General features: G+C 36.0%; 1 protein-coding gene across 1 annotated transcript in view; it reads left to right on the forward strand.

Annotated features, from left to right (window-relative positions):
- CFAP44 (cilia and flagella associated protein 44) overlaps positions 1-23318 on the forward strand; it is a 118515-nt gene that overhangs the window by 84986 nt on the left and 10211 nt on the right. The window contains exons 25-30 of the mRNA XM_007181919.3: positions 2556-2733; positions 5314-5814; positions 11701-11904; positions 12874-13069; positions 20748-20858; positions 22155-22285. Coding sequence (XP_007181981.2) covers positions 2556-2733; positions 5314-5814; positions 11701-11904; positions 12874-13069; positions 20748-20858; positions 22155-22285 — 1321 coding nt within the window. The remainder of the gene's footprint in view (positions 1-2555; positions 2734-5313; positions 5815-11700; positions 11905-12873; positions 13070-20747; positions 20859-22154; positions 22286-23318) is intronic.

Consider the following 23318-nt stretch of genomic DNA (forward strand, 5'->3'; position numbering starts at 1 on the left):
GTGCATTTCATCTAGGTTATCAGATTTATTGGCATAATATAGTTCATACAATACTATTCCCTTATTATTATTTTAACTTCTGTAGTATCTGTTGTGTTGTCCTCTTTTATTTTTGACATAGTTAATTTGTATCTTCTCTCTTTCTTGATCATTCCAGCAAGAGGTTTATCAATTTTATTAATTTTTTTTAAGCAACTAGCTTTTGGTTATAGATTTAAAAAAAATATTGTTTGTCTGATTTCTATGTCATTGATTTCTGTTCTATATCATTTCCTTCATTCTAGTTTAATTGGGTTTACTTAACTCTTTTTTTTCTTGTTGAGGTTTAAGTTTAAGGTGTAAACTTTGATTTTATACTTTTCTTCTAATGTAAGTATTTAAAGTAAAATTTTCCCTCTAAGCCCTGAGCTGCATTCCACTAGTTTTGATATATTTTCATTATTATTCAGTCCAAAATATTTTCTAGTATTCCTTGTGATTTCTTCCTTGACTTGTGGTTTATTTTAAAATGTGCTGTTTAGTTTCCAAATATTTTGAGGTTTTAAAAAATATCTTTCTGTTTGATTTCTAATTTAATTTTTTGTGGTCATAGAAAATAGTCTGTGTGATTTAAATTCTTTTAAATTTATTGGAAATTGTATAGGCCTGCATATAGTCTCTTAGTTAAAGTTCAATGTGTGCTTGAAAAAGAGTGTGTATTCTTGTATTCTTGGGTGTACTGTTCCATACGTGTCAATGAGGACAAGGTGATTGATAATATTGTCTAAATCTTCTGTTTCTCCTACTTTGAAGGCATGATTCTTTTGGGGTTTCTACTGAATGTCTTCTACATTTAACAAGGTCTCTCTAGCTGGTGGGATCATAAGCGAGTCCCAGCCATGTGTAAACTATGAGAGTTAGTTGTCTTACAGCTTCCCAGCATTTGACTTTCCCCAGATGTTCTTTGTTCACCTTCATGGTGTTTCCCATTACAAGTGTACAAATTAATACTCAGCCAAAAACTCAAGGAGAGCCCTATATAGATTTCTTTGTGGAGCTCTGATAGTCTTCTCCACAAAATTCTAGCCATTCTGGCCTCTGTGAAATCTGATTTCTGGGATTCCAACCCTACTCCATAGTATAATTTCCTCCATGCAGAGGAAAGACAGTAAGGATTAGGAGACAGTAAGGATTACTTATTTTGTTTCACTTTTCTCAGGAATTACAGTCCTGTGCTGCTTATCATTTCAATGTCTGAACATAGTTGTTTTATATATTTTTGTTCAGTTCTAGTTATTTGTAGCATGAGGATAATTATGGGCTGTGTTTCTCTCACATGGCAAGAGCAGAAGTATTTTGTTTCTTCCTTTCTTTCCTTTCCTTTTTCTCTATCCCTTTCCTTTCATTAAAAATGTTAATCTTTCCTTTTAGTGCTGTTATACACAAATGAACAATTGTCAGTTAATACATTAGATGGCATGTGTTTCCTCTGCTATACGTATGTTTGCTTTCCCCTAAAGGGCTGACTGAAGCTATATGCTCATGTTGACTGACAGGCTTCACTTTAAAGAATTAAGTAGGTTAGGGTCTCCCAATGAAGATCCCCTCCAGTGGAGTGCCAACCCATAACATAGCTACCTTAGTATTTCCCAAGCAGAGAGGTCAGTTTCTGTAGAGATTAGTTCTTCAGTTTTAGTTTACGTATAAGGTTGCTACTTCCTTGCATGTGTGTAGATGGGAAAGCTGGGAGGGCTCAACTGGTTCAGGCATTCCTTTTCAATCCTCTAATTAATTTTGCCAAATAATGTCTAGCATTCCATTCCCTGCTCCATACCTGCTCCATCTTTGCTTGGAGCCTCCTAGGAACTCTATCAAGAAGACCCAATCCAATTCTTTTTATAGCCTTCTCCTGGGGGTATCTGGGACTAGAGTTTTCATTGGTCTGGTTTATCCATTAATACAATTTCATCTTCTTTCTGTCTTCTAGAAATGTATCTCTATCACTAGTTTGCTCATGGTTTTCTACCCCATTCTCAGCTTTCCTAGTGATTTACTTCCTTTGGCACCCCACAATGCCATTTCCATGGAATGTGGGAAAAGAGAGGGAGGTAAATACATATATACTCGTGCTATCATTTTGAATTATGTGCCTTTTTTTGAAAATGTTATGACAAACGTTATGACAGTTGCTTATGTTTTTTTAAAAACTTTAACATTTTAGTGATTAAAAAAAGAAACAACAACAACAAACCTGTATCCAAAGCGTAATTTCTATTGAGGGAATAAATAACAATGTTGATCTAAATTACTTTGAAGTTAACCAAAGCCTAAGAATGATTCAGATTATTTCAGCACCATCTAGTTGATTATTTTTTATTTATTACTTATTATTTTGCTTGAGCTGCTTTAAAAATAGTCATTAACATTAAAAAAATTCTTGGGCTCTATAGAAAAAGGTAGCACCACAGACTCAGCATTATGCTTTTGCTTCATGATTAAATTTGATTATATGCCTAAAGTAGACAAATTAGAGTTTATTGTTATGTTTATGGCTGAGTTTTCTGTTTTTCTGATAGGTACAAGAGTAAACCTGATGATGACTATGAAGATCCCAAAGATGTTCAAGCCATCAAAGAGGCCCAGTTGTATATGGGAGACTTCAACTTGAAGACAGCCCCAGACTATAAGATACCTGAACACATGAGAATAAATGCTGCCAAGAAGAAAGAGGAACTGGGATACCTCGACTCTATGGTACTTACCCATAGCTTTCATGACAATGAGGCACACACCCTGGTTTTGTTTTGTTTTGTTTTTTTATTGAATTCTGCTGAAACCACCCATTTTGTTAGCTAGTCCATAAAGATATATAGTCATAGAAATTTTGAGTTGGAAAAGACCTTCATGATTATCTAGAATAATGCCCCTTTTTACAAATGAGGAAATTGAGTCCCAAAGATAAGAGATTTATTCATGACTATTTAGTTAACATGGCAGAACCAGCCTTCAAATTAATTACTTGGTTCAATACCAGTTTCATGAGTGAAGGCATCATATTTTATGAACTTTGAATCTCTGAAATTCAAACACATCCTTGTTGGCTATTGTTTTTGGCTGCTGTGGACCACCAAGACTTAGGAAAATAGACCATTGTATTTAGCCTTTGTTTGAAGAACTTCCAAATTTTTGTAGGTGACTCAATACTGAACAATTAATATATTCCTTTTTGATTCTCTCTGCATTTCCCCAAACTGCTTCTAATCATCCTGATTTCTCATACCTGTTTTCATCCTAAAGTTTCCTCTCCCTGTCATAGTAATTCCTTGCTTTGAATTGACAAGTGACTTTTCACACTTAGAGGCTCAGAAGGCATCTGAGCTACCATTTTGAGGAGAATTTTGTATATGGCCACCTAGTATGGCTGTGCAGGTTGCCAATTTCAAGGCATCACATTGAAAAGAGTGCCAATCATACCACAGATATAGCATGTTTGAATATTTTATAATTTTCTGACAAATGGAAGTGTAAAGTGTCTTGAGGAAGGAGTGTCTTTTTCTATTTCACCAAAGATGCTGTACATGCCAGCACTACAAAGATCCTGGTATGGCAATTCATAGCCACAAGTAAATTTTCATAGCTCATGCCTATAACTTTCTGATCAAATGGACATTTTGAACATTTTATTAGTGACCGTTTGGATTGTTTTTCTAGCTGTTTGTCTAAGGCAATTCTTGTTTCAACTATCATGTTTCATCCATTGTCATAGAGAAATGTTCTTTTGATCACAATTTGCCAGTCATCCCACCTGAAATTTCATAGTCCAGGTAGAGGTGATGGACAGGTGTGATGTCTTGAATGGAACTGCATTGTACTGAAATCTATTTTATTAAAATGACAGCATTAAATAATGCACAGCACACAATTCTACTGGTCAGAAGATCAGAGTTCCTTTCCAATCTCTGCCACTTAATAGTTATATGAACTTGGCTAGTCATGTAAATCTCCCTAAGCCTCAGTTGTATTGTCTGTTTAAAAAAAAAAGGTATTACTACCAATGAACAACAGTAAGACAAGACATGTCTAGTCTTCTTCATAGGGTTAAAGTAATGGTCAAAGTCAATAAACAGTCATTCTTATCATGGTTAAATTCAAAGTCACTGAAAAATATCAAGCATTTTAGAAGTCGTGTATTATACATTCCTCCCCGCCCCGCCCGCCTCCTCCTCCCCCCGCCACCTCCCCTGTCCGTGGCTAGTGTTTAGGTGTGTGGTATTTGGAAAGTTAGAAAGAGAGGCTTGGTATGTAAATTGGGCTCCTAAAAGAGGTAGGCCTTACAGCCACCAGGCTGGTTTGGGTTTGTTCTCCGCTTAATTCTCGGTCCTCCAGGTACTTCAGAAGTGGTCCCCCACTCACCCAAGGGCTGGATTTTGAGTTTAAACCCTAATGCTTTAAAGGTTTGTTCTTAAGTATGTAAAACATCTCCTCTATTTTGTTACAGTAGATAGTAAATATACAGGTAAGTTTTGTAAGACGACTTGAAGAAATGCCTTTCGATCTTTTATTTTTCTTAACCTGTATATTTATGCAAAGTTACTCTTAACAGCCTTTGGGCCATCTATTTGCCTAACTGCACACCAGGAGCAGGGTTGCATGTGACTGGAGGCTCTGGTCAGGGCATTTAGGAAACACAGCCTGGGGAGAGAGCTGGCAGTGAGGGAGCAGTGGGCCTGTTTGGCACCTGTGACTGGAGGCAGGGGCATAGCTGGGCTCGGATGAGTGGAGAAGGAACCAAGGAAGAGTCCAGGAACCTCTTAGTGTGACGTGGTACTGGAATTCAGGATTGTGACCTTGACTGCACAAGGAGTAATAGAAAGAATGTGGCCAAAATACAGGATGACAACAGGCTAAAGTGGCCTGAGGTGGGCAACACTAAGCGAGTCTAAGCCAATAGGATTTGAGTTTTCATCAGGGAAGGACGTTTACTGTGTGTTCCTGACCAAAGAATGGCCTTCCCCTCCCTGGGATCTGGCTGAGTACAGGGCTCAGGAAGGACTTCCATTGAGTGGTGGAAGGAGGATGGGGGAACTCAGCCCTACAAGCCAGCTGGGGGACACCAGAGGTCACATCCAGACCATCTTCCCCTTATGGAGAGGTGAAATGGGGAAAAGCCTAAAAACTACAGAAAATAACTTAGTAGTGAACAGGAATGATCAGATAAATTTTTATCTTGAATTTTTGCTAGGCATTCCAGTCAAGGGACAAAAGCAAATTGTATTTCAAGCTGCCCTTTGTGAGCAGGTTGTCATTTTGCTTTCTTCCTGTTCTTTTTATCAGGCCTATGCAAAGAAAATGCACATGAACAAGTGCATTGTCTCTCTTCGAGACCTTAAAGTGGCTGTCATCGAGGAAATACAGTGCCTGGTGCAAGAACTGAAGAACATTCAGTCGACTCTTCACGTATCCAAGCACATCCCCATTCCCCAAATCCCTCAGATATACCCAGAAGAAGTTCCAGAAAAGAGATTTCAGTATGATGAGGAAACCCTCCTAGCTTTTAAGCGACAGCAGATGAAAAATCAGCCTGAAACGGCCCCTCAAGTGGAACAGGCAGCGTCTGCAGGCTCAGCTGGAAGCTTCCTCAGACTCTCTTCTGGAAAGGATGGGGATTTGACGGCACGTGATTCATTGTCTAGATCATCAAAAGCGTCAGTATTCAATCTAGATATTCCAAAGTTCATGGAATTTGAAAGAACAGATCCAACTGAAGTGGAGCTGGAGATTATGAAGAGGGATGAGATTAAACACTTGTACATGCAACAGTATTTGATAAACAGGGTAAGAAATGAGACTGCTTATTTAAAGCTGAAAGAGAGAAGAGCAGGATAATTAAAATTAAATTATAATTTAATTAAAAATACTTAAAATTATTTTTAATTTCTCTACATTAATCTTCCCCAAACCCTGACCAGCCCACAACTCACTGATGGCTTGGCTTTCTCCCCATCCCTGGTGTTCTGAAAATCATTGTGCTCTGCCCAGAACTTTGGAGCTTTTTTCTTTTTGGAAAGCTAAGAATTAAGGGCAAATCCATGTTAATTGGTATCTAACTAAAGTCATGGTAAAACAGAAGTGATGGCGCAGCCTTCAGATGACAGATGGAGCATAACTAAAAACCTTCCGGTGAAAATGGGTCACCCTCTGCTTTTCACCCCCTGCTCTTTCTCTAATGTGTGATTTGCCCCATTAGTGAGAGTGTTCATGGTAATGACTAGCTCCAGAATTGTTCTGGAGCTGGAATGGCAAATATTTGTATTTGTAGGAAAATCAGGACCAGGCTGGGGCCAGTTGTGTGCAGGAGGTGCTCTGAATATGGAAGGAAAAGGTCCTTTCCTGGATGGAAGTTCCCTCCTGCCAGCCGTATAGAGTCCCCTTCCTCAGTGTGTCTGAAAGCAGCACCTATTACTCCCCAACCTTATTCTTCACCCATTATCTCTACTTCTTCCAGCGCTGTTTTCTCACTCTTCCTGTTTCTCCCCACTTACCACCCCACTTCTGAGTTTCATATCTGTGCTTTTTTCTTTGCTGTTTCCTTCTACCTACAATGACTTCTTCCAAAGTTGTCATCATTCAAAACTCAGCTCACTTCCAAACCCTCTCCAGAATCTTCTGCCCACACTGCATACTCTCCTTTCTTCTAAATTCCATTTGCACTTATAATCAGCACCTTAGGTTTTGTACTTATTTTTCTTGCTGTTTTATATGTGTTAGTTTTGTCTTACAAATTATACAATTTTTAATTGAAGTATAGTTGATGTACAATATTACGTTACACATGTATAATATAGTGATCTATAATTTTTAAAGGTTATACTCCATTTGTAGTTATTATAAAATATGCTGTGTTGTACAATATATCATTGTAGCTTATTTTTTTTTAACATCTTTATTGGAGTATAATTGCTTTACAATGGTGTGTTAGTTCATTGTAGCTTATTTTATACATAATAGTTTGTACCTGTTAATCCCTTACCCTTATATTGTTCCTCCCTCCTTCCCTCTCCCCACTGGTAACCACTAGTTTGTTCTCTATATCTGTGAGTCTGTTTCTTTTTTGTTATATTCACTAGTTTGTTTTATTTTTTTTAGATTCCACATATGACTGCTAACATATAATATTTGTCTTAACCTGGATGACTTATTTCACTACCCAAAATATCCCCCAGGTTGATCCATGTTGTTGCAAATGGCAAATTTTCATTCTTTTTTATGGCTGAGTAATATTCCATTGTATATATGTACCACATCTTTTTCCATTCATCTGTTGATGGACACTTAGGTTGCTTCCATATCTTCGCAATATCTTGTAAATAATGCTGCTATTAACATTGGGGTGCACATATCTTTTTGAATTAGTGTTTTTGGTTTTTCTGGATATATACCCAGGAGTGGAATTGCTGGGTCATACGGTAGTTCTATTTTTAGTTTTTTAAGAAACCTCCCTACTGTTTTCCACAGGGCTACACCAATTTACGTTCCTAACGACAGTGTGTGAGTGTTCCCTTTTCTCCACATTCTCGCCAAAATTTGTTATTTGTGTGTGTGTGTGTTTTAATGATAGCCATTCTGACAGGTGTGAGATGATTATCTCATTGTGGTTTTGATTTGCATTTCCCTAATGATTGGCTATGTTGAGCATCTTTTCATGTTCCTTTTGGCCACCTGCGTTTCTTCTTTGGAAAAATGTCTGTTCAGGTCTTCTGCCCATATTTTAATCAGATTGTGTGTTTGTTTGTTTGTTTGTTTTGATGTTGAATTGTATCAGCTGTTTATATATGTTGGATATTAACCCCTTGTCAGTCATATCACTTGCCAATATTTTCTCCCATTCAGTAGGTTGTCTTTTCATTTTGTTGATGGTTTCCTTTGCTGTCTGAAAGCTTTTAAGTTTAATTAGGTCCCATTTGTTTATTTTTGCTTTTGTTTGCTTTAGGAGACAGATCCAAAAAAATATTGCTACGATTTATGTCAAAGAATGTTCTGCTTATGTTTTCCTCCAAGAATTTTATGGTTTCCCAGCCTTACATTTAGGTCTTTAATCCATTTTGAGTTTATTTTTGTGTATGGTGTTAGAGGATGTTCTAAGTTTATTCTTTTACATGTAGCTGTCCTGTTTTCCCAGAACCACTTATTGAAGGAGCTGTCTTTTCTCCATTGTATATTTTTGCCTCCTGTGTCATAGATTAATTGACCATAGGTGCATGAGTTTATTTCTGGGCTCTCTATTCTGTTTCACTGATTGATGTGTCTGTTTTTGTGCCAGTATCATACTGTTTTGATCATTGTAGCTTTGTAGTATGGTCTTGAAGTCAAGGAGCATAATTCCTCCAGCTCCGTTTTTCTTACTTGAGATTATTTTGTCTATTTGAGGTCTTTTGTGTTTTCACACAAAAATTTTTTGTTCTAGTTCTGTGAAAAATGCTATTGGTATTTTGATAGGGATTGCATTGACTCTATAGATTGCCTTGGGTAGTATGGTAATTTTAACAATATTGATTCTTCCAATCCAAGAACACAGTATATCTTTCCATCTGTTTGTGTGATCTTCAATTTCTTCTATCAGTTTCTTATAGTTTTCCAAGTATAGGTCTTTTACCTCCCTAGGTAGATTTATTTCTAGGTATTTTATTCTTTTTGATGTGATGGGAAATGGGATTGTTTCCTTAATTTCTCTTTCTGCTAGTTCCTTGGTAGTGTATAGAAATGAAACAGATTTTTGTATATTAATTTTGTATCCTGCAACTTTACTAAATTCATTGATGAGCTCTAGTAGTTTTCTGGTGGTGTCTTTAGGATTTTCTATGCAAAGTATCATGTCATCTGCAAACAAGGACAGTTTTGCTTTTTCTTTTCCAATTTGGATTCCTTTTATTTCTTTTTCTTGTCTGATTGCTGTGGGTAGGACTTCCAATAACATGTGGAATAAAAGTGGCAAGAGTGGACATCCTTGTCCTCTTCCTGATCTTAGAGGAAATGCTTTTAGCTTTTCACCTTTAACACATTTTTGACCAGAGGCATATTATGGCCACAGGCATTAGTTTCTGCAAAAATCCCCCAGTCAATAATGTGTTAGCTATGGGTTTGTCATATATGGCCTTTATTATGTTGAGGTATGTTCCCTCTATGCTCACTTTCTGGAGAGTTTTTATCATAAATGGATGTTGAATTTTGTCAAAAGCTTTTTTGCATCTATTGAGATAATCATGTTTTTTATTTTTCAATTTGTTAATGTGGTGTATCACATTGATTTGTGGATATTGAATTATCCTTGCATCCTTGGAATAAATCCCACTTGATCATACTGTATGATTATTTAATGTATTGTTGGAATCAGTTTGCTAATATTTTGTTAAGGACTTTTGCATGTATGTTCATCAGTGATACTGGCCTGTAATGTTCTTTTTTGTGTGATATCTTTGCCTGGTTTTGGTATCAGGGTGATACTGGACTCATAGAATGAGTTTAGAAGTGTTCCTTCCTCTGCAATTTTTTTGGAATAGTTTTAGGAGGATAACTGTTAACACTTCTCTAAATGTTTGGTAGAATTCATCTGTGAAGCTCTCTGGTCCTGGACTTTTGTTTGTTGGGAGTTTTTAAAATCACTGATTCAATTTCAGTACTGGTAATTGGTCTGTTCATATTTTCTATTTCTTCCTGGTTTTGTTTTGGGAGATTGTACATTTCTAAGAATGTACATTTCTAAGAATTTGTCCATTTCTTCTAGGTTGTCCATTTTGTTGTTATATAGCTGTTAGTAGTAGTCTCCTATGACCTTTTGTATTTCTGTGGTGTCAGTTTTAACTTCCCTTTTTCATTTCTGATTTTATTCGTTTGGGCTCTCTCCCTTTTTTTCTTGGTGAGTTTGGATAAAGGTTTATCAATTTTGTTTATCTTTTCAAAGAACCAGCTTTAGTTTCATTGATTTTTTTTCTATTTTTTTAGTCTCTGTTTCATTAGATTATACAATTCTAGGATTCCCCTGAAGTGTCTAGGACAATGCCAGACATATAGTAGATATTCAATAAAAAGTTTTGATTGACTTAATTTTAACTAATTATTAATTTAACAAATGTTTATTGGACATTCTATGTGCAGAAACAGTGCTAGCTAGGTAGTAGGGATGAAACAATTGTCAAGTCGTACATGTTCTCTAGTCTATAAAGCTTACAGGCTATGAGGGGTAGTGAGAATAAAGCAAGCATAACCCTTACAACCTTGGACACCTATGTGGTATAGTTGCAGAATGGTGTTGCACTGAAGAAAACATAGTGCTTCCTCCAAAGAAATTTAAAAATAATTCAAATTTGTTGAACAAGCATTAAAGTGGAACCTACTTAGTCTACAGTCATACATTAAAAGTTTAATTTTTCTTCTCCTTGGTTTGTTGGGTTTTTTTGTTTTTGTCTTTTAGCTCTCTGAAATTCCCCAGCAGTTTCACAGACCCAAACCCACAGATATCTTCCTCTTTCTCAACCCCAGGCTGAGCCCTCACTCATTATAGGCATTTGATAGTCGAGGCTCCCCATTCAAGTACAGCCTAATGAAAAACATGGAATGGTTTGTCTTTTTCCTGTTATACTAGTGTCATTGGGAGAATCAGCCCTTTGGGCTCTCTGTTGATCTCTTCATCTCCTTTGGGATGGGGCAAGGGAGATGCTGTGTCAAAATCAAAGTAAAACTGAGGATTTAAAATCATTTGAAATCGCAGTGGAATACAGTCTAGACCAGGACATGAGATATTTGGGTTCTTTTTTTTTTTTTTTTTAATTAATTAATTTATTTATTTATTTTTATTTTTGGCTGTGTTGGGTCTTCGTTTCTGTACGAGGGCTTTCTCTAGTTGAGGCAAGCGGGGGCCACTCTTCATCGTGGTGCACAGGCCTCTCACTATCGCGGCCTCTCTTGTTGCGGAGCACAGGCTCCAGACGCACAGGCTCTGTAGTTGTGGCTCACGGGCCTAGTTGCTCCGCGGCATGTGGGATCTTCCCAGACCAGGGCTCAAACCCGTGTCCCCTGCATTGGCAGGCAGATTCTCAACCACTGCGCCACCAGGGAAGCCCGATATTTGGGTTCTTATCCAAGCTCTGTAACAAATTTGATCTCAGGGAAGTCACTTTTAGTCTCAATTTCTTCATCTGTAAATAAACCAAGAAGATTGAACAGGTTTCTTGTGGCTCCACAATTATATTTATCTATTTAAAAATATTTACTGTTCTGTAGATTTGAAACTTTTCAAAATAAGAAGGTGAGGAAAATATTTTTTTAGTGCTTACTGTGTGAAAGGCAGTGTAGAGATACCATGGGGATAGAGTGGAGACAGACACAATACTACCCACAAAGAGCTCACAGTCTCCAATTTAAACCAGCAAGGAGGACATTCTTGATCAATGGCTTAATCGATGGTGAAGAAACAGCTCGAAGGACTGCAGTTACAGAATTCCTACCACTTAGTAAACCAGTTCATCAATGGTATTAAATGTACATAAATTAAATTATGTGACTGTATACACACCCGTGTGCCCCACCCTTGTAATTCTCCATCCATAATAAGGGCATAATAAGAAAATGCTTTTACCCAAACAAATCAGTATTGTTGGATAGTTTTTAAAATGCATGTACCTGTTTTAAACTTCTAACATACCCTCAAATCTTTTTCCACCTCAGATCAAAGAACTGATTGTCACTTTTGATGCAGAACTCCGTCTTCTGAGACATCAGAAACTGAAACTAGATACTCAGATGAAATTATCTGACCTGCACCATGTCACATTATTTCAAGAAATGCTTCTCCTGAAGAATTTTGAGAAACAGGAGAACATACTTCAAGAGCGTGTTAATTCATTAGACAAAGAGGAACAGGACATGCAAGTATGAATGGGCAGAAGAGTGCTAGCTGGCTACAGCCTTAGTTATGGAGGGGACTTGATTCTTCTTTTCTTTCTTCTTCTCAACTTAATTTCCCCCCTTGTTCTAGTCCATATCTCTTTCTTGTCTTCTCTTCCTCCTCCTTTTCCCCATTATTCCTGTTTGCTCTCTGTTTTTGGTAGCCATGCTCAGGGAGAAGTGAATCATACTTTTTAATGAATTTGATCTGATATTTTGTAAGGTAGGAGAATAAATTTTTCAAAAGTGACCCTTATATTTAGTTTACCTATGGATTTCAAAATTAAAAGTCTGTTTTTGTTGTCTGTAGCTATCATGTGAAGTTGAGTTTTGATTATATATTATCCTTATGAATGAACATACTTGGAAAAGAAGTCAGTAAATTTCTTAAATATTATAGCTAGTTTCAGAGTAATAAATAATTGAATAGCACAGGAAATTAAGGTTATTTGTTACATATATGTTAAATTTAAAGAGATTAATTAGACCATCTATCTTTGTCTTAAAAGGAGAAGGATTGTATTAGATAATACATACTCAGTAGTGACGTCAGTTTTTAGGTATATCAGCTTCACTAAGAGCGGATGTGCCTTTTTGTTTTAGTTATCTTGTATTGATATGAAAAAAAACTTTTTGAGACCACACATGGAAAAATACTAGCTGATATCCACATATCAGTGAAAATTTCAATTTACTTAATTTAATTTCTTGAGGAAGTTAAACGTCAAAGAATCGATCTTATCTGATTCTGAACTTAACTGATTTTTATAAAAGAATTATAAAATTTTAATCAAATAAATGAATGACTGCATTCAGAAACATCAGAAATGTAAACTTCTATTAAGAAGCTTAAAAAATGTTTGTAGGCTGTAACCTTACATTGTAATGCACATTGTTCTCTGAACCTGGTTTATCAGAAATATTTATCATTTGTTCTTGTTTTTTTTCGTTTAGTGGAAAATAAATGAAACTCTTAAAGAGATGGAAGAGAAAAAGAATGAAGTCGCCAAGGTCCAGGACCAAGAAAAGGCACTCTATGCTGGTTTCCAAGCAGCCCTTGGAGAAAACAATAAATTTGCTAACTTTCTCATGAAGGTACTAAAGAAGAGGATTAAGCGGGTGAAGAAAAAGGAGGTTGAAGGAGATGCTGGTTTGTATTTCTTTTTACGTATGATCCTATTTTTTTCTCATTAGCATGAAATAGAGAAATAACTAAGGGACATAGTACACCCTTTTATTTCACTACAACATAGACAATGTAGAGGCACTATGGGGTTACAGAGGAGAGGATATAAACCTTTAGGTCTCTAACCATCTGGATTGTGTGTGTGTGTGTGTTTGTGTGTGTGTATCTGGTATAAGATATCATAGGATAGTTTCATTTAACAAGCACATCTTTTCATATGTTTATTTGCCACCTGTATATCTTTGGTAAAATGTCTCTTCATGTCTTTTGCCCATGTTTGAATAGGATTGTTTGCTTTGGTACTGTTGAGTTTTTAGAGTTCTTTACATATTACACCTACTAGTCCTTTGTCAGATATGTGGTTTGCAAATATTTTCTCCTGGTCTATAGCTTGTCTTTTCATTCCCTTAACAGAGTTTGCAGAGCAATAGTTTTGAATTTTGTCAATGTCCAATTTGTCAATTTTTCCCTTAAAAATTTTTTTCTTCTTTTAAATTGAAGTATAATTGATTTACAATGTTGTGTTAATTTCTGCTGTACAGCAAAGTGACTCAGTTATACACATATATACACTCTTTTTTTACATTCTTTTCCATTATGGTTTATCGTAGGATACTGAATATCATTCCCTGTGCTATACAGTAGGACCTTGTTGTTTATCTGTTCCATGTATAATAGCTTACATCTGCTAACCCCAACCTCCCACTCCATCTCGCCCCCAACCCCCTCCCTCTTGGCAACTACAAGTCTGTTCTCTATGTCTGTGAGTCTATTTCTGTTTCGTAGGTAGGTTCATTTGTGTCATATTGTAGATTCCACATGTAAGTGATAGCATATGGTATTTGTCTTTCTCTTTCTGAGTTCACTTAGTATGATCATCTCTAGTTGCATCCACGTTGCTGCAGATGGCATTATTTCATTCTTTTTTATGGCTGAGTAGTATTCCGTTGTATATATGTACCACATCTCCTTATTCCATTCATCTGTTGATGGACATTTAGGTTGTTTCCATGTCTTGGCTATTGTGAATAGTGCTGCTATAAACATAGGGGTGCATGTATCTTTCTGGATTAGAGTTTTGTCTGAATATATGCCCAGGAGTGGGATTGCCAGATCATATGGTAATTCTATTTTTAGTTTTCTGAGGAACCGCCATACTATTCTCATAGTGGCTGTACCTACTTACATTCCCACCAAGAGTGTAGGAGAGTTCCCTTTTCTCCACACCCTTTCCAGCATTTGTTATTTATACAGTTTTAATGATGGCCATTCTGACTGGTATGAGGTGATACCTCATTGTAGTTTTGATTTGCATTTCTCTAATAATTAGTGATGTTGAGCATCTTTTCATGTGCCTATTGGCCGTTTGTATTTCTTCTTTGGAGAAATGTCTATTTAGGTCTTCTGCCCATTTTTTGATTGGGTTATTTTTTGTTGTTGAGTTGTATGAGCTGTTTGTATGTCTTGAGTTTTTCCCTTTTTGGATCTTGTAATGGTGTCAAGTCTGAGAACTCTTCACCTAGCCCTAGGTCCCAAAGATTTTCTCCTATTTTTTTCTAAAAGTTTTATCATTTTACATTTAAGTCCATGATCCATTTGGAGTTAATTTTTGTATAAGATGTGAGACTTTGGTCAAGGTTTTTTTTTCTCCTAGGAATCTCCAATTGTTCTAGCACCATTTGTTGAAAAGGCTGTCTCTCTTCCATTGAATTGCTTTTGATCTTTGTCAAAAAGCATTTGGGCCTATTTGTGTGGTTCTATATCTGGGTTTTCTATTCTCTTCTATTGATGTATGTGTCTATCTCTCCACCAATACTATAGTCTTGATTATAGTAGCTATTGAGTTCTGAAATCAGGTAGACTAATTTCTCCCAGTTTATTCTTCTTTTTCAAAATTGTTTTAGCTATTCCAGCTCCTATATATTTCCATATTTTAGATTTTTTTTTCTCAACCTACAAAAGATCTTGTTGGAATTTTGATAGCAATTGTGTTAAACTTCTATATCAATCTGGGGAGAATTTGCATCTTTACTGTGTTGAGTCTTCCAATGCATGAATATAGTATGTATTTATGTAAAGCTTTGATTTGTCATCAGCATTGTGTTTTCAACATACAATTCAAGTTCATGTTTTGTTAGATTTACACCAAAGCATTTCCCTTTTTTTTGAGTAATTTTAAAAGGTATTTTGCTTTTAATCTTGGTGTCCACATATTCATACTAGTATATAGAAATATAATTGCTTTTTAGATGTTTATCTTATAACCTCGCTTATTAGTTTTAGGGGTTTTTGATTGATTCCTTGGGAATTTCTATCTGTAAAAAGGGGCAGTTTTATTTATTTCTGGTCAGTATGCCATTACCTTTTATTGCCATATTGCACTGGTTAGAACATCCAGTACTATCTTGAAATAGAGTGCTCAGAGCTGATATCCTTGCCTTAGTCCAATTTTAGGGGGAAAGCATTCAATCTTTCACCATTAAGTATGCTACCTGTACCATTAAGAAACACCTGTAAGTGTTTCATAGATAGTCTTTATCAAGTTCAGGAAGTTTCCCTAAAATTTTTTTCATATATTGCTGAATTCTACTTGCTAATATTTTGTTAAGAAATTTTATGTCTATATTCATGAGGATCATTGTACTGTTTTTGTACTATATTTATTTGGTTTTAGTATCAGGAGAATAATAGTTTCAAAATGTGAGTTGGGAAGTCTTCTCTCCTTTTTGATTTTTCTGGAAGATATTGTAAAGAATTTATGGCAATTCTTTATAAATGTTTGGTAAAGTTCTCCAGTGAAACTATTTGGGGCAATGGATTTCTTCAAAGTAGTTTTAAAATTAGAATTTCAGTGTTCTTAATAGTTACAGAACTTTTCAAATTATCTATTTTATATTGGGTGAGTTGTGGTAATTTGTATTTTTTGTGGAATTGGTGTATTTCACCTAAGTTAGCAAATTTATGTGCATAGAGATGTTCATTGTATTTCCTTGTTATCCTTTTAGTATCTGCAGGGTCTGTAGTAATATCACCTGTTGCATTCTCGATATTGGTAAGTTGTTTCTTATCTTCCTATTTTTTTTTTCAGTCTTGCTAGAGTTTTGTCAATTCAATTGATCTTTTTGAGAACAAATCAGCTCTTTGTATAAGTGATTTTCTCTGTTATTTTTCTGCTTTCAATTTTATTGATTTCTGTTATTATCTTTACTATTAGCTTCCTTCAGCTTGCTTTGGGTTTATTTTGTACTCCTGTTTTTAGGTTTTGAGGTGGGAGCTTAAATCACTGACTTGAGAATTTTTCCTCTTTTCTAGTTTAGTACTATAATTTCTCTCTCAGCTTTAGCTGTATTCCACAAATTTTCAAGTGCATTTTCATTTCCATTCAGGTCAATGTAGTTTTAAAATTTACATTGTGACTTCTGGGTCCCATCGATTATATACAAGTGTGTTGTGTAGGTCCAAGTGTTTTGAGATTTTCCTGTTATCGTTCTGTGATTGAGTTCTAGTTTGATTCCACTGTGGTCAGAGAACACATTTTGTATGATTTCAATTCTTTTATATTTGTTGAGATTTGTTTTATGGTCTGACATACGGTCAATCTTAGTGTATGTTCTGTGGGCACTTGCAAAGAATGTATATTGTGCTGTTTTGTGTGAAGTGTTTTATTACTGTTAGTTAGATTCTATTGATTGATGATATTGTTCAGGTCTTCTATATCCTTGCTGATTTTCTGTATAGTTTTTGCATCAAATGTTGAGAGAGGGGGTGTTGAAGTCTCCAAATATAATCATGGATTTGTCTATTTCTCCTTTCATTTTTGTCAATTTTTGCTTCACAATTTTGTTGTTTTATGAATACACATTTAATATTGCTATGTCTTCTTGATGGATTGACACTTTTATCATTATATAAGCTCTTTTTCTGTCTTGGGTAATTTTCTTTGCTCTGAAGTCTATTTATCTTATATCAGTATAGCCAGTCCTGCTTTGCTTTGATTAATAGTTGCATAATATGCCTTTCCCCTCCTTTTAATTTCAACTTGACTATATAATTATATTAGAAATGAATTTCTGATAGACAGCATATGGTCAAATAATGTTTTTCATCCACTCTGTCTTCTAATTGGTATATTGAACCACTTACATTTGATATATTAGGGCTTAAGTCTGCCATTTTATTTTTTATTTGTTCTTTTTCTCTGTTTTCTGTCTTTGTTATTTTTCCTACCTTCCTGTGGGTTACTTGAACATTTTTTTTAGAATTCCATTTTAATTTTCTCTAGCACTTTTTAATGTATCTCTTTGTATACTTTTTAAAGTGGTTGCTCTATATATTATTGATACATTATATATACATAATTTATCTCAGTCCACCAGTGTCATCATTTTACCAGTTTAAGTCAAGTATAGAATCCTCGTCTACATTTACATCTCTTTATCTTCCCTATTTATAATATGGTTGTCTTAAATATTTCCTCTACATACATCTAGAACCATATCAGACAATGTTATAATTTTTGCTTCAATTATCAAACATAATTTAAACACTTGGAGGAGGAAAGCCTATTGTATTTATCCATGTTTCTGCTCCAAGTTTCCTGTTTTAAAAAATAATTTTCCTTCTGTGTAAAGAATTTCTTTTATCCATTCTTTTAGAGCAGGTATACTAGTGGCAATTTTTAAAATTTTCCTATAATCTGAGTATGTCTTGATTTCTCCTCTTTTTCTGAAAGACATTTTCACTGGGTATAGGATTGTAGGTTGGCATTTCTTTTCTTTCAGCATTTGAAAAATATTGTGCCAATTCCTTCTGGTCTCCATAGTTTCTGATGAGAAACCCTCTAATACTCAAATTGCTTATCCCCTTTTCTCTGTTTGCCTTCAAGATTTTTTTCTCTTTAGTTTTCAGAAGTTTGACTGTGATGAGTCTTAGTGTAGATTTTTTTTGGATTTATCCTCTTTGGAATTCATTCAACTTATCCATAGGTTTATGTCCTTTGCCAAATTTGAGAAGTTTTCAGCCATTATTTCTTCAAGTCCTTTTAAAGACCCCCTCTTTTCCTCACTCCTTCATGCGACTCTGATGGCATGAATGTTAGACCTTTCATTATGGTCCCATAGGTCCCTGAGGCTCTGGGGTTTGGGTTCTGTTTGTTTTTCCAGTTTGTTTTCTCTCTGTTGTTCAAATTGGCTACTTTCTACTGTTCTATCTTCAAGTTCACTGATTCATTTCTCTGTCCCCTCCATTCTGCTGTTGAACCCATCCATTAAGTTTCTATTCTAATTATTGTATTTTTCAGTTCTAAAATTTCCATTTAGTTCTTCTTTATATAAATAAACAAATAGGCTGAGACTATTTCTTTGAGGCATTGTATTTTTTCATTTGCTTCAAGTGTGTTCATAATTGCTCATTGAAGCATTTTTATCTTGCCTGTTTAAAGTACTTTGTCAGATAATTCTAACATTTCTGTCATCTTAGTGTTAACATTTATTGGTTGTCTTTTCTCATTCAGTTGGAGATATTCTTGGTTCTTGGTATGATGCATGACTTTCAGTTAAGAGCTGGAAACGTTCATATTATGTATGAGATTCTGTATCTTATTTAAATCTTCTGGTTTACTTGGCTTTCTCTAACACTGTTCTGCCAGAGGAAGGAGTGGGTGCATCCTCCTTACTGTGAGGTGGAGGTACTCAGCCTTATTTTTCACCCAAGGGAAGGGAGATCTCCTTACTATTGTTGTGTGCAGATGGGAGTCCCAGCTCCCCACAGAATCTCTACTGACAGCATGGTGCGGTCATTTGGCTAGAGAGAGCAGGTTCTGGTTGGGCCTTTCTTTACCTGCACCTGTTGGTGTTTCAGGTTGCTTAGTCTTCTCCACCTCTGAGATACAGGGCAAAAAAAAAAAGGCCCAAGGAACTCACCACAGTGTTGTTCCTCAGGGTTCGAAGTTCATAGTAGGTCTGCCTTCTTCTTTCCACTTCTCAGAGTCTTCTTGTGTTTGTTTTACATATAATGTCCAGGGGTTAGGTCTGTATTTAGTGGGAGGAATAGGGGAAGTAGATCTGCTTCATTTTCCTGAAAACAGAAATCTATGTAAGAATTTTAAAGCCTAATTTTAAACTTTGCTGATTTATTTCATAAGGTGGTACAGATCACTTGTAGTCATTTTAAGAGACATTTTAATTTTTAAAATTTATTTATTTATTTTTGGCTGCGTTGGGTCTTTGTTGCCGGGTGCAGGCTTTCTCTAGTTGTGGCGTGCGGGGCCTACTCTTTGTTGCGGTGTGTGGGTTTCTAATCGCGGTGGCTTCTCTTGTTGTGGAGCACGGTCTCTAGGCACTCAGGCTTCAGTAGTTGTGGCTCATGGGCTCTACAGTGCAGTCTCAGTAGTTGTGGCACACAGGCTTATTTGCTCCGCGGCATGTGGGACCGTCCTGGACCAGGGCTCGAACCCATGTCCCCTGCGTTGGCAGGCAGATTCTTAACCACTGTGCCACCAGGGAAGTCCTGAGACATTTGAATTTAACAAATCTTCTAATGAGTATAAGGTCCACTTCTTATCTCTATTTTTTGATGTTCCATAAAATAGAAATTGCCAATTGTTCACACATGGGCTCAAGGTGTTTTACAAGAAAATGGGATTAGAGTTGAGTGGGGGAGGTCTACAATTCCTTACCCAAAACTCTTGGGAGCAGATGTATTTTTGTATTCAAAAAATTTTATAAAAGATATTAAATATGACATTGTTAAAGGAAAAAAATCATTCATGACACTTGTTAACAATAAGGCAGACTTTATTCAGGGGGATCACTATAATGGGATTTTGTAGTAGGGGAGAGATCAGCTCGACTCTGAGTACAAGGCAAGTGGAGATTTATAGCCAAGGAGCACGGTCAGGGTTAGTTGATAGAAAATTACTAAGAGGTAGGGTAATTCTTTGCTAAACTGACCTAACAGGGTTTCTGTTGAAGGCAGGCCAGAGTGATAAGATATTGAGGGTAGGGAATAAGGAATTTGACCAGATATCAAGGGTGAGGAGTTACTCACCAGGACTCTTGCTAAAACTGAACTAAATGGGCCCAGGACAGAGCCCATTTAGTTCAAGGTCAAGGACTAGTCAGAGGACTCAGAGGAGTCTGACTCAAGTTTGGTTAAAGGTGAGAGTCTTTGTCAACTAACACCCCCAGCAGGGTTTGGTGCAGAATCTCTAAATCAAACATCGTAATACTTCTGCAGCAAGACATGAATATTCACACTAAGTAAGTTAAGTGAAGATTCTAAATGGTATTACTTCGGTTCAGAGAAGTTATGAAAATCTTCTTTGTTTTCAAGCACTGTGATTTAGGAATTGTGGACTGTATAACCAAGCGTGTGTTAGCTGGGTCACAGCATAAGCGGCTTGGCAGCTTGATCTCAATCCTCTCTGACTCAATGCATTGAAATTAATTGCACAGCCTTCTGCAGGCATTTGAGTTTGTGGTCTCTGTATCTGTAACCATTTTAAATACTTCTAAAAATACTGAATAATTTCCTTATTTACCTGTTGTTTCCCTAGTAACTAACTCATTGAAAAATGATTTATTTTTAAAGTCTTAACACAGGAACTTCTCTGCTTATTAACAATGTTTCCCTCTCTCTTTAGATGAAGATGAAGAAAGTGATGAATCAAGTGAAGAAGGATCCAGCTTGGAGAGTGATGAGGATGAGTCTGGATCTGAAGATGAGGTTTTTGATGATTCTATCTGCCCAACAAGTAAGTGGGATAAAACCATGCATTCTCTGTTATGTGTGACTGTGGATTGATAATACCAAAAACTTCCTTTTTTTGGTTTCTCGATTGTCTCATAATGATATTTAAGGAAAGGATGGCTTAATATGTATGAAGTATAGTCTAATGAATACTCTTTGGGGCTCTCTGGACAATTTTCTGTTTCTTGAGGCAGCTATTTATGAGTACCCAATTAAATAATCTGCAGACAATCTCTAGTTGATTCAGAGTCATAAATTATGCAGAAAGTTTTATTTTATAGAGAAACAGAAGATTTATATATGTGTGTGTATATATAAAAATATATATTTAAGTATACTTTTATAAAGCTCTCCCTTTTTGCCAAACCATTCAGTTTTCATATTTCAAACCTGTTTTGTAAGGGCAATTTTTACATTTCCTGGAGATGCTTGGCAATTTATATTCACTGGTGAAACCAGTCTGAAATATTCTTACAGTCCAATATTCTTATAGTCCAGACCAATATTCTTACAGGCTCAATACATGAATGGTTCAGTAGGAAAACTATTTCTTCTTGATCTGAAATTATTTTTCCTAGGTATTTCATATAAATTATAAATCAAATTTTAAAGTCAAATAAAGTTTAAATCTTGTTTTGATTTTGAAAATAAGAATCTCCTTAAAATCATATTTATGAGTGGAAGAAAGCTAGAAAATCTTTGCATAAGTAGTGCAACTTGTTATTTTATAGCAGGATTAAATGGCTTGAACAAAGGCTCACAGTTAGTTTAGTGGTAGAACTTGGGATGGAGCTATGGTTCTTAAATTCCATTGTAGTGATCCATTATATTTTCACATTCTTTATCAATTATTCAGTGGATAAATGTGGCTATCAGTGTGATATAGTGGAAATTAATACAGAGATACTGTACTTGAATCCCATTCTGTCACATATCAGCTGTGTGACCTCTCTGAGACTTATGGTGGTCGGGTGGTCATGACCTATAAAATGGGAACAATAGTCTCTACCTTGCAGGGCCTGTGAGCCTTGAATGAGATAAGGTACATAAAGGACCCAGCACCAAGCCTGGCTCAGAGCACTGCTCAGAACATCAATACTAGTATCATAACCACTATCATGATTATTAATACCATTAATAATTTCTACCTGGAATAATTTCTATCTGGAGCCCTAAGTGTGATGGAATCTTGCTGGAGTAGATGGACATTAATAATTCTGAAGCTCCAAAGTCCACACTTATTGTATTACTACATTCCCTAACAAATGGGGCCGCTTTATTGTTTTGACTGTCTTTTCAGATTGTGATATGGGTCTCTTTGAACTGGCCCTTCAACTTCGAGAGAAAAGGCTGGACATTGAAGAGGCCTTAGTTGAAGAAAAGAAAATGATCGATAACCTCAGAAAGGAATATGATACATTGTCCAAAAAAGTATGTTGGTCTGCCCTTCTCAGGTCTGTTTATCCTCTCCCAACAAGCTACACCTCCTTGCAGCTATAATATTGCTATTTCATAGCAATGGCATGAGTTAGGACTTCTTGTAAGAGAACAGACATTTCCCATGTTAGATCCATTTACAGTTGTGGTTGAGGGGCCATTGCTCTTTTAATGACTGGGACTTTCTTTATCTATATCATTGGCCTCCAAACTTTTTTGATTACATACTTCTATAAGTAAAAAAGTTGTGGAGCACGTATTCCCACAATAAATGTATATTTATTTATAAATTATATACATGAACTATTGTACTAATATATTTTACGTATTATGAAACATTTGCAAAAACAGAAATTAAAAAGAATAAGATAAAAATAAATAGAAATTGAAACTTCTTTCCGGACCCCAGTAGATCACTTTGACACTCTGGGGTGTATGCATTCCATGTGGGAGGCCACTAAGGTAAACTTCTGGCACAATTATATTGATTTTTCTGCTGTATCTGCTCAGTTTCCCTCTTAGGTACTCTTTCCTAGAGCAGCATCACTTGACTCGTATTCAGAAATATTTTTGATAGATTGCTTCTCCTCTTGAAAAAGGAAATGATTTGGAAAACTTTCAAGTATTTTAGGAGATGAAGCATGTGCTTTAGAAATACTGTAGTTAGTCGTTTCATTACTTTAAAGGGCTTTTTTTCCCCTAGTTTATTGACGTCATTATGACCAAATGAGATTTGAACCATCCTGACAAAGACATTCCAGGCTGAGAGATGCTTTTACTGCAGAAAACAAAAGGGAGATGGGGACAAGTCTTCTGAGTTTTCATTCACAAAACCTATACAACTCTGGGGTCATTGGAACAATTGAAAAAGTGGTGTGGATCATGACTTAGCAGGAAGAGAGTAATATACATTCCTGGGCTGCAGACTGGGATCGTCCATTTAATCACAGCCCAACAAAGCAGATCCAGCTCATGCTTTTGCTTCCTCCCAGAAAGGCTTCATTTACCACCTTGGGTATATATTCAG

The sequence above is a fragment of the Balaenoptera acutorostrata genome, chromosome 4 (assembly GCF_949987535.1).
Source record: "Balaenoptera acutorostrata chromosome 4, mBalAcu1.1, whole genome shotgun sequence".
Taxonomy (NCBI): Eukaryota; Metazoa; Chordata; class Mammalia; order Artiodactyla; family Balaenopteridae; genus Balaenoptera; species Balaenoptera acutorostrata.